The sequence below is a fragment of the Galleria mellonella genome, unplaced genomic scaffold, assembly GCF_026898425.1.
Source record: "Galleria mellonella isolate WM207_F2 unplaced genomic scaffold, CSIRO_AGI_GalMel_v1 utg424, whole genome shotgun sequence".
Taxonomy (NCBI): Eukaryota; Metazoa; Arthropoda; class Insecta; order Lepidoptera; family Pyralidae; genus Galleria; species Galleria mellonella.
The window spans coordinates 3,903,197-3,915,897 of NW_026442097.1; the positions used below are offsets into that span (position 1 = coordinate 3,903,197).

The 12,701-nt window shown below is 34.1% G+C and overlaps 1 protein-coding gene across 1 annotated transcript in view; it reads right to left on the minus strand.

The window, feature by feature from the left end:
* Positions 1 to 12,701, minus strand: part of LOC113509550 (uncharacterized) — a 75,289-nt gene that overhangs the window by 1,723 nt on the left and 60,865 nt on the right. Inside the window, exons 5-9 of the mRNA XM_052898224.1 lie at positions 6,083 to 6,273; positions 3,518 to 3,596; positions 2,783 to 2,925; positions 1,559 to 1,715; positions 867 to 1,001 (exon numbers count right to left, since the gene is read on the minus strand). Coding sequence (XP_052754184.1) covers positions 867 to 1,001; positions 1,559 to 1,715; positions 2,783 to 2,925; positions 3,518 to 3,596; positions 6,083 to 6,273 — 705 coding nt within the window. The remainder of the gene's footprint in view (positions 1 to 866; positions 1,002 to 1,558; positions 1,716 to 2,782; positions 2,926 to 3,517; positions 3,597 to 6,082; positions 6,274 to 12,701) is intronic.

Consider the following 12,701-nt stretch of genomic DNA (forward strand, 5'->3'; position numbering starts at 1 on the left):
ATGTGAGTTGTGCAAAGATTTACGACTGCTTTCACGTTTACATGTTGACGAGTTTTTGTTGAAAACTAAGCAGCGCCTCTAGCAGATAATTTCGAAAACTATTTGTACAACGCTTTGTACAAACTTATCGTAAACATGAACGCAATCTGAACGTAAATCTTTTAATACGGGATTGGTGATTCTTTACGTCTTTTTTAATAAAATTAGTTATTTAAACCTATAATAATGTATCAATGTAAGTCTCAATAACGACAGTACCTTTCATTCAAATGGAGTGATAACACTCAGTAAAGCCACTTTTCCTATTAAAATATTTATTTATTCATTAGTACAAATATGTGTACATGGCGGACTTAATGCTAAAAGCATTCTCTCCCAGTCAACCATAGGGAAGTGTCTGAATACTCGAATAAGGTACTACTAATTATTGATATACATACATACTAAAATTACATATATAAACGAATAAATATATATAAATAACAAATATACTTACACATATATGACATATACTATATTATACACGAAATTGAGAATAATATAAAGTACTTACTGCTCGGATAAAAATAAAAAGTGTGCGTTAACGCTTTTTTTGAAAGACGGTTTAGTCTTTAGTCTCTTAATGGCATCAGGAAGCGCGTTCCAGAGTCGTGAAGAATGTAGGAGAAAAGAGCACAATATATATCACAAATAAATAAATAAATGTTTCGAGACATGTATTTCTATGGAAACTTATTTGGGGTAGGTTTAAGTGTAGTTTTATTAATATATAAAATTTAATAATATCTTTTACTCTCCTCTATTTTCATATATGTGTCCAATAATTTTCTTCTTTTCTTTTTTTTGGTCGATATAAAATACACTACCTTTTCGCTAGTGACTTCATCGTTGTCGGGCGAGTCTGCTTCGTTGACGTACAGGCCGGAGAATACCTCCACCGTGGCTGGCGAGCCCTCGTCTGATTGACGACGCACTCTGTTGTTCTTTTGGGCACACGGCTCCTGGAGTATAATATATTTTTTAATGCTGGGAATGAGCAAAGGTACTAGAGACTACAAAAGTCGTCTGCTTGCGTGCCACCGTTTCGTTCTTTTTTGTAGACGTAAAGTAGTTATGTTTGCATCGCTGTGTTTCGGTTTGAAGAATGGAATAATGACATTATATCTCTCAAGAACGGCAACACACGAACGATGCTTTGGGCGTCACAGTATATTCTGTCTCTCGCATTATCAGGTAGGCCATTAGGTTGTTTGCCATTATAAGTTTGGTAAAAGTCTTTCAAACCAAAAGTGACTCAGTGAAAAAGTCACCTCGCAAGAGAATTTTTGTCCCAGTCGTGTTATAACCTTGAAGCAGTTATGCTTACATGTCGGTTAAAAGGGTAAAATTTCTCAAAATAGAAGTATAACATCTTAATCTTCAGGAATAGCAATGCTTGAACAGTGCCAAGGCAGTGATATCTAAACACGACGGAGACATAATAATTACGAATTTATTCCATTTTTGAAGTAAGTTAAAAACGAGATAAAAGTACAATGTATCCGTCTCGTTCACTCACACAATCAGTGGGGTGCTTCAGGTCGCACAACTTCACTTCGCACGTGTAGTACACGCTGGCGGTGTACGGGAACTTGTGAGCCGGGAACGACACGCTTGCCTCCTGCTTGTCACCTGAGTACTGGAACATGCCCATTATCTCACCATCTAATGGGCACCTGCATTATACAAATATAATTAAAAACGAATATATATTGTCCCGTTTAATTATTTTGCCCAATAATAATTTATAAATTTGTTTGTTTAGTTTTTTGTCTCAAGTGTTTTTCCCGCTGATTTGATTGATTCTCTTTTCCACTTTGGGTTTTCTAAAAGACAACTCTTGTAGGATTAAGTTCGCCTTTGTACATTTACTTACCTCTGTCATATTTTTATGTATTATTAATGTATATAATAACGTATAAATAAATAATTTATTATTATTTAAGGATTTTTAATCATTTTTTATTGTTATTGTCAAATCAGTTATTTTGATTTAAATACTAAGCTACTGAACCGATTTTGAAGAAAATTTTATGGAAACGATCTGTTTCTATGGAAACTATCTAAAAGTATGTTCTTTCAAATAAAAGAGGAATTTTTCAAATTGTAAATGACAGAGTTCTGAGGTAACAAACATGTAAAAATACTATTTTTATGTTAAAATCTCTTTTTAAAGTAGGTTAAAATACGAATTCTCCGTAAAAAAGGAGCTATTTCTCTTTGAACCAAATTTGTTCAGGCATTTAGGAGTAATGGTGGAAGAAACAAACTCGTATACGTGAACCCTAAAACATACTCCTATTCTGAACAATCTTTTTGAAAAATGGACTTTTTCTTATTTATTACTATTTTTATTATTTCAGCCATTAACTGTCCACTGCTGAACAAATACCTTCCTCATAAGGAGAGTTTTACCAATAGTTGTACCACCACTTACCACGCTTGGCAGGTCGGTTGGCAACCACAGTTAGGCTTTTAGATATGTTTAAATATACTTACTTAAGACTAAGGGATTAGTTGACTCTATCAACACTCACGGAAAAGGAAGCGATGGTCTATTCTATGCCAGGACCACACGGCAAATTCTTATTTAGTCTTCTTATAAAACCAAGTTTTTGACCATTTTTAGCAAATATTTCATTATCAATTAGGCAGTGGAAATAAATAAATAATACATAAATCTGGTTTACATAAATAAAAATAGTTTTTATTCTAGTCATTGTAATGATGTTTGGATACTCGCCCGTCATCAGCGATGAGGCTCTGCTCCGCCCAGCCCAGGCCGTCCTTCACTGCGCACTCGGATACCAGCAGCCCGAACTGACGCTGCTTCTCCAGGGACACTACGAGGGTCAGGGTATCACCAATACGCACCGTGGACGCTACCTGCATATTTAAAAACAAGTTTATTAAAAAAAATATGCTTTTGTAATGTAATCCCTGTAATTCATTGTGTGTCTGCGGCCTTTAAATAATGTCATATTATTTATTTCCTATATTGTATAATGCAAATAAAGTATACTCATTCATTCATTCATTCATTTATATTAAATTTTTTCTTACTATTCAAGTTCTTTCATTTGATATCCATACTAATAGAGTTGACAAAATATACGCCGGCCGCCATTTTGTGGCGACGGCCATTTTGAGAGTATTATACTGCAGCGTATTTGAAATATGTTTTAAAACTTGTAAAACTTCATTCAAGAAATTCTAAATGGTTTAGGTTAAAAATTTTAATTTTCCCACTAATTTTAATTATTTTTAATTATTTTAACTACAATCTATTTTCAATTTAATACATATCTCTGTAATATTAATGTAAAATTTTAATTTTAGAAATAGATATAGAAAATGACGATACAGAATCCCACTCTATGGTATATCTTGGGTCTATATACATAAATATAGGTATTTACAACTGCATTAAAGTCATTAGAGCCTACAGCTGTTTACTATATATGTTGTTGCTACTTACTTCTTTATCTTTTGGGTCTCCTTTATATATTTTCATGGTGACCGACGGTAGCAGCCCTGAGTCCTCATCGTATTCATCACTGAAAATGTTAATAGAATTTTTACATATAATTTTTTTTTATACAACTTAGAATGGCAAACAAGCTGACGGCCCACCTGATGGAAAGTGGTAACCGTCGCCTATAGACATGAGCGGTGCCATGGATACAACAGAGTATACTGTTTCGCCCATGATATCCCCCATGCGTTGCCATTCCTGAGAACTCAGATGTTATTCCTCTGTACCCTTTAAATTCATCCTGTAAATATAAGTTTTCCCTGTGCCCTTTTTTGCGTTTACTAAATATGTATTTATTTTTTACGTCCTATACTCGTATTGTCAAGTTATTTTTTATACAATTTAGAATGGCAAACAAGCTGACGGTCCACCTGATGGAAAGTGGTAACCGTCGCCTATACACATGAGCAGCATCATGGACATAACAGTGTATACTGTTCCGCCCATGATACCCCCATGCGTTGCCATTTCTGAGGATTCAGGTGTTATTCCTCTGTACCCTGTAAATTCACGCCATATCCCACCCTTCAAACCTAAACACAGCCATGCAAATACAACTGTGTCACGTTAGAAACACGAATGGGACAGAGGTACCCAAGCAATCGACTTTTGTACAAACTCTCCCTCAATTAGAGTTACTATCTATTTTATAATAGATGTTGTATTAACCGGTAACTGTCTACTGCTGAACATAGCCTCCTCTACAAGGGAGGTACTGCCAGTAGTTGCCATGCTTGGCAAGCGGGATGGCAACTGCAGTTTGTCTTTTGGTGATGTTTTAAGAGGGACGCTGCGGCTCTCTCATCTCTTCATCATAAGCTCTCTTATTCGCCTCTTATGACACCCACGGTAAAGGAAAGAGAGGCCTATTCTATGCAGGGACCTATGGTGTACATTTACAACAGATGACTTTGGAAAAATATTTTTTATAGATCTCTTAAAATTTTCATCGTTCTCAGTTCAGCCATATACTGCCAACAATGCCAGTAATCGATAAACAAATAAATAATTAAATTGTACTCCATACAAAATAGTCTTCAATTATTTTGATTTAAAAACTAAGCTAAATATATACACACAAAATAAATTTCTTAAATATTTAAATTATAAAAAAGAAAAGAAAAGATAAAGGAAAGAAAATAAAAGATAGTACACCTGCTAATCACGCTGAGTCATCGGTGTTTTTATTTCCCGGTACATTAATAAATTAAACGTCAAGGCAAAGCGACAAATGTCAAGGATTAATGCGAGTCTTATATTGACTTCTGTTTATTTAATCGTATCATAACGACTTAATACCATTAAATCTTGTCTAATGAGATAATATTAAAAAATTACTAGGTATTGGATATAATAATAATCATCATCATCATCATTTCAGCCGTTTTTTTTTGATGGGTGAAAATGGTATGGTGACCCCGCCTGCGCTAACGGGATACGCTGGCGGAGCACCAGTGAAGGGTGATAGATGAGAATGAAAACAGGCCAGTTAGCCCATCATGATGAATTCATCAGGAATTAACCATGATAGTTTCCAGGGGGAACCGCGAGCAGGTCGACTTGGTTGGGTATATTACTAGCAATGGGATTCTCAGTCTCCATTACTAACAATCCCTTTCCCCCTCATTTCAGCCGTTAACTGTTCACTGCTGAATATTGGCATTAAAGGAGGGTTGCTACGCTTGACAGGCAGATTGGTAACTGCACTTAAACTTTGGTGACGTCTTAGGAGGGACGCTACTGCCAATCTCTCAACCATTAAGTTCCATTAATCGCATCTTACATAGTAATTTAGCTTAATTCTAAGTGAATTCACCACGATGAGCTGATCTGCCTCTTCATCCTCACCTATCACCATTCAGGGGTACTCCGCTAACGTATACCGTTGGTGCGGGCTGAGTTAATATTCCATTATTACTTAGTAAGATAATTTAAGATTTCCACAAAGAAAACCGATTTCAATTGTGGCAAAACTAGTTATTATGATTTAAAAACTAAACTACTGAACCGATTTTGATAAAATTTCTATGGGACGAATCTGTAATCTGTGTGATTCGAGCATAGAATAAGCCACCCCTACCCTTCCCATGAGTGTCGTAAGAGGCGACTAACGGAGGACGAGGGATGGCAGCAGCGTCCCTCTTAAAACATCTCCAAAGCCTAACTGTGGTTGCCAATCCGCCTGCCAAACGTAGCAACTACTGGCAAGACCACCCAAGGGAGTAACTTATGTTGAGCAATAAACAATTAAAGGCTGATATGACGATTTTGTAAGTATATCCTTTCAAATAAAAAAAGAATATTTCAAACCAGTTTATAATTAATTAAATCATGCTGCAACAAACGTAAAAGAATAACGCAACCAAATTTAGAATCTCTTTCTTTTTGAAAGCGGGTAAAAATACTTCTTGCCTTCATACCCAGTAACTTTACGAACCGTAATGGAATAGTAGCCCCGCCTGACTAATGCTTAAGCGAGGCATGATATCCATAATTATTTCACTCTACCTGTTGTCATCAATATCAGACAGCGAGTTACTGAGCCGGTCTGCTCTTGGCCGATGGTGGTAGACGTGGAAGTGCGTGAGATCGCGGCGCCTGTACCGGCAGCGGACGTGGTACCCCCGCCCCTGCCCGGTCACCAGCTTCAGGTGGGGCTGCACTATGATATTGTTGAAGTACTCCACTGTACCGTCATCCTGAGGACAAGGGATCATTTTTACTCGACTGTGGAATAAAGGATAATGTTTTGTCCATAAATATGTACAATTTGTTTATATTTACTTGGCAGAATTTGTGAACAAACTTAGCATGTTTTTGTTCTACTCAACTTAACATGTTTTGTTTGACTTATGCCCTTATATATTATTATATTAATTTGTGGCTGTAGCCTACAAACGACATACATATCTTCTTTGGAAAATACACTCTATATCTTTAGGAGATACGAAACAAGTTGTTAAACTAATCGTATCGTGCCTTTCTTTTCTGCCTAAAAAGATAACAAAAGCATGTTTTTTTACATGATTGCCTAATAAAAGAATGTAATGTTTCAAGGGTTTACTATTCTGAATCTTTTTTTCCATCGTAATCACTAAATATCTGAAAATTTTTGTATGTATAGGGGTATTGTTCGAATCTCGATATCGTTCCGAGTGCCATAAGATGTCATTTTTCAAAAAAAGTTTATATTTTGGCAGGACACATATGTTTTAAATAGACAATCGGGACTTAACGCAATGAAAGAGCTTTTACAAGTAAATAGTACCTTACCGATAGTTTAAAATTAACTAGGAAATTCGATTGAAAAACAATCGAAATACTTTTTTGTTATTAGGTAACAAATATAAAAAAAATTGAGCCGCTTTTGAGAACTATTTTATTTTTGAAGTCGGTTAAAAATTAGATGAATTGAGTAGCTCCTTTTAGAAAACGCTTCACTATCAATCAATCTACGAATTCCCGTTAAACATTACAAATTCACAACATTGGATCGATATCCTTCCGAATTTCGAGTGCAGCACCGGCTGGCCGGATGTGACGTCACGTCCCCTCATTGTTGTGCGACGGTGCGCGCGCGCGCCTGTCTGTTGCACCCCGGACATTGCCCGCGTCGACGCCACGAATTGTATTTAATTTTACTATTTTTTATTTTTCAAATTACCATACAATACCATTTCAAATACACATACAAGTATACATACGTGTACACAGAAATTATTTTACCAATTTCAATGAAAATTTAATTTAATTACGAATATATCCTTTAAAAGACTGTCTTTTACCCGCAACTTTCTCTGCGCGACCGAGATATGTTTATAACCGGGATAAAAAACAGCCTATGTCCTTTTCCTTCCCATATGGTACGTGTATACCAAATTTTTATAACCCGAAAGGATATATTTATAGTTGGTCTTAAAATTAAAATAACTGGTTTTGCTACAATTGACATATTTTCTTTTTGTGGAATACAATCTTACTCATATAAAAAAGCATATTGAGTATTCGCGAACTACACTGAATAGCAATATAATAAGATACCGAAGGATATTTTGGATCTACCTTTCAATAAATCTAAAACTGTTATTAAAAAACACTTATTGAACAATTACTTGAATGACAAACGTGCATGGTGCTAGTCGATCATGCACGAGCTTTTTAATGACCACGTGATTTTAGACATGTTATATGTACCTTAATACGTGAAGCAAAAACTTTGTAGCCCTTTTTACGAAAATTGTGCGGACGGAGGAGTACGAAATTTGGCACACTTATAGTTTACATAGAGAAGAAGTACAGAATGCTAATTTTTTTTTAATTACGCTTAAAAAATACAATAAATCATTAAAAAATATATTACACACATTTCCATGTATTATATTTGTATGTACCTACACAGGTATATATACTCTTTTGTTTATTGTTAAAGTCTGTGGTCAAATCGAGAATAGATTAATATTGTTTGTCTGTTAATATTATTTGTCTATAGTGTTACTGAATGTCAAACGTAACCATAATAAATTCATTTATTACAATATATGTTATGGTCGAATTTCGACCACGGGGCGACCACTAGTTTAATTAAATATATGTGTACTTATAAATATGTTAACAGAGATTTAAAAAAGTAACTGTTGAATTTCTTGCGGGCTCTTCTCAACAGATAATAATATTTCGAAAAATGACGATTTAAAAATGCTTGTATTTTTTTTATACAACTACAACTACAAAAAGTGGTAACCGTCGCCTATAGACATGAGCAGTACCATGGACATAACAGAGTATACTGTTTCGCCCATGATACCCCCCATGCGTTGCCATTCCTGAGGACTCAGGTGTTATTCCTCTGTACCCAGTAAATTCATGCCATATCCCACGCTTCAAACCAAAACACAGCCATGCAAACACAACTGCTTCACGGTAGAAACACGAATGGGACAGAGGTACTCAAGCAATCGACTTTTGTACAAAGTCTCCCTCTGGGAAACAAGTCTATTTAAATAAAGATGATTTAAATTTGATTTAAATGGCGCTAGATTCACAAAACTTGTTGCAAATGTTACGTCTAATATTATATATATGGAAACAATTATAGAACTCGCTCTTACAAATCAAGTGTCTAAATTTGAATGGCGACGTGTATGTACAGTCTACATACACACGCTACAGTCTGCAAGGCCAGGTAAAGGTCAGTAGTCTTTCTCCAGAGGCGGTTATGTTTTATTTTTATTTTTTGGACTTGTTATAGGTGAGTTTAAGATCACGCTTTATTTCATGATATAAACTTATAGATTGTGAGTACTAGCCGTGTGGTCCCGGCGTAGAATAGATCAGAGGATTCACCAGAGGGAGACTTTGTACAAAAGTCGATTGCTTGGGTACCTCTGTTCCATTCGTGTTTCAACCGTAAAACAGTTCTGTTTGCATGGCTGTGTTTCGGTTTGTAGAGTGGAATATGGCGTGAATTTACTGGGTACAGAGGAATAACACCCGAGTCCTCAGGAATGGCAACGCATGGAGATATCACGGGTGAAACAGTATACTCTGTTATGTCCATAGTATTATTCATGTTTATAGGCGACGGTTACCATTTTCCATCAGGTAGACCGTTAGCTAGTTTGCCATTCTAAGTTGAATAAAAAAAAATAGTTATTTAAAAGTTTTACTAGTGATTTTATATAACTACTCTGTATAAACAGATGTAGATATTCTAGTCGGTATTCAGATATATATTAGACTAGCTTTTAGGCTATCTGTGGGCGACACAGATTAGATAATTCTTAACAAAAGCGAAACGGAATATAAAGTATTATATTTAAACATTTAAGGCGATAGTTAAGAAATACGCATAGAAAATATTGGATGCATTTGTGATATATGACTGACCCCAAAAGACAGTTCCTTTTCAGGTCCAATTCTCACAATATTTGAATTGCAATGCAATAAATGCGTTTTGTTAGATGCTTTAAAGATAATTCGATAAGAGGAAGGTTCCCAATTCATACTTGTTGTGTATCTTAAAGGATATCGTTGCCAAAACTAGTGTGTTGAAAAACTTACCTGAATTATAGCGATAATTAGTAATCTGCCAAAATTTATTAGGCTTTTCGTGTTCAGGATATAATACCTATTAACGGACTAATAGATAGCGGGATTTTTATACGCCTAGAGCAGTATTAGCGTAAAATAGTTACAAAAAATAAGTTCATTTAATTATATTCCATTGAGAAGAATAGAGCTAGCAAAGCAAGCTCCTTTTCCAGTAGTACTGATAATGCTCAACGGTATCACGAGCCAGTATCTGGACTTGGATATATTGACTTGTAAACTTGTCGAGAAAAATGGCAATAAATTAATTTGAAAGTGTCTAATAATAAAATTTTATTATTTTATTTATTTATTTATATTTCATATATTTTGATTGCTAAGGGAGCGAATTAGTAAACTGTCGTGCTTCCTTAATTGGTAATTATAAATCAATAAATATTTTTAAAAACAAGCTTTTATAGTCTTTGACTTTATCATCGAACTCTGGGTACACAGGGTCATAGATTTTGTCAAGACAAACCAAACGAATCGAAACACGACAGATTTATCATACGTAGTTTACGAGTTCCTATGGGCATTTTCCGTCTTCATCATCAGACCAGATTTATATTGTATGGTATCATATTATATTACCACCAAAGCATAAGTATGTCAAATTTCTGTACAGTCGGATGCGAGCAAGTGGTTAAAAAATAGATTGGAAATTTTTAACGGAAAGATATAATAAAGCAAGTTAATTTGTAAATATGGACGAATTGAGAAACTATTCCTTCTTTATCCAAAAGGAAACATTTCCTTATTCCATAGATTCCATAGAAATCCCATTAAAATTGATTTAGTCGTTTATTTTTTTAATCAAGTTACAGGTTTTGATACGACTGAAGTTGTTTTTTTTTAAACAAAATCTACTTGTACAAGACTATTGTTTGCCGTTCCCAGCGGTTAAAAATAATTTGTTTTTGTCTCTCTCTCTCTCAAAAGAAGCTATTCAACTTAAGCAATAGTACTCTCTCTTAGCTTACTTGCTAATTAGAAAGACACATAGTTATTACGTTGGCTCAGTCATACTCGAAGTGTGCTCTAAGAATTTCTGTGATTGTTTGGGCCTTTTCAGAGACACTTTAACTTTTCGTTATCTACTAAAATAATATTATTTCCAATAAAAACGAAACAAGTTAATACAAATGTTTATTTGTTATTCAGTAGGTGTTTTTAGAAATGATATAGTATTATGTATTTCATCAAATTATAATGTTACTAGCTATCCAGCCCGGCTTCCCACGGATGGATACAATTTTCGAAAATAATATGAAGCCTATCTTACTCGTAGCTTTTTATAGTTGAGAGAATTTTTAAAATTGGTTGAACAGTTTTTGAGTTTATCCGTTACAAACAAACAATGAAATCAAAAAACAAAGAATCAAGAACGTAAGTACTATTTTCCAGCAAAAAAAAAAATCATCGCGTTTAATTTTGATAGTATATTTTTAATAGTATAAACAAGTTTTTCTTATTTTAGATTTCTCAGTCAGATATTAATATGGGTATTGTAGATTAACCCTCTGCCTGCTTTTTTTTTTTTTTTTTTTTTGCTTCATTTTCGCACATTACTTTGCGAAAATCTAGCGAGATTCTGAGAAACAATATCAATCTACTAAAACAAAAATTGCGGGATAACAACGTCAATAAACATAAAAAATGCGAGAAAGTCGAAATCGCGAGATGCCCGGTCAGAGGGTTAATTAAATTTTATTTATTTATTATAATGCATTCATGTACATAATATAGAGTTGTTACAATGTTTTTATGAAGAGAAAGTACATGAAGCCTGTTTGGGTATAGAAATATTTAATCAATAGCTAGCTGATATACATGAATAAATGAATGAATGTATGAATGAATGAATGAATGAATGAATGAATGAATGAATAAATGAATGGATGAATGAATAAAAACTCTTTACGATCCTCTTTAAAAAATGATACAGATTATAAAGATTAACAATATGCACATAAATAAAATGAATAATTAATTACATAAACTTAATTACATAAAAGCAAGATAAAGAGGCAACAATGGACGGCTTTATCGCTAAATAGCGATCTCTAGGCAACCATGCAACAATATTAATTTAGACGTATGAGTAGATTTAATTAGTTTTACAAATAATTCATCATCATCATCTTCCTACCCTTATACCAATTATTATTTGAGGTGAGCCTGTTCATGTCTATAGGCGACGGTAATGTTCACCATTATAATGCACAATATTATGAATACTTAGAGATCAGAGTGAGCACTATACTCAACGAATTTGACCTTTAACTGCGGAAATGTATAATTTAAAATTTGCCAATATGTTACGCCATGAAAAATGTTAACTATCTGTATTATAATGCATGTCTAAAGTAAAGGAAATGAGTTTGTAAGGTAGATTTCGATTTAGTTGGACTTCGTTTTACAAAAAATAACATATATAATGTTGACAATTTTTTTTTATTTATTTATTATTATTTGACAAAAAACACAAAATTACAAATACAAGATACAATGGGCCCCATACCAGGCGAACCTGTATCGTGGGCACCCGACAAAGATTTACAAATCACAAATACGGAAATAAACCTTACAAACTGTTTTCAAAAAGTGGGAGGTTTTCAATTCGATTCCTTTTTTTATGTTTGTTACCTCATAACTCCATTAGTTCTAAACCTATTAGGCTTAGGTACAGTTTGGTCACATAGAAATTTTATCAAAATCTGTTTAGTTGTTCAGTTTTTAGATCAAAATCCCAATATTTAATAGTGACAGAAACGAACCATAAATTATGTTCCATTATTATATTATCTTTTAACAGCTTTTGCGAATCTTGTAATACTATCCAAAAAAAAAAAAAACAGTGTCCCTCTTAAAACATTACCAAAATCCTGAATGCGGTTGCCAAACCACCTGCCAAGCGTAACAATTATTGGCAAGTCCCTCCTTATGGATGAGCCTAATGTTTACCAGTAGAGTTAATGCTTGATGTGATAATAACACGAAGAACAAAAGCACGAGAGACTAGCTATATCCACGGTTG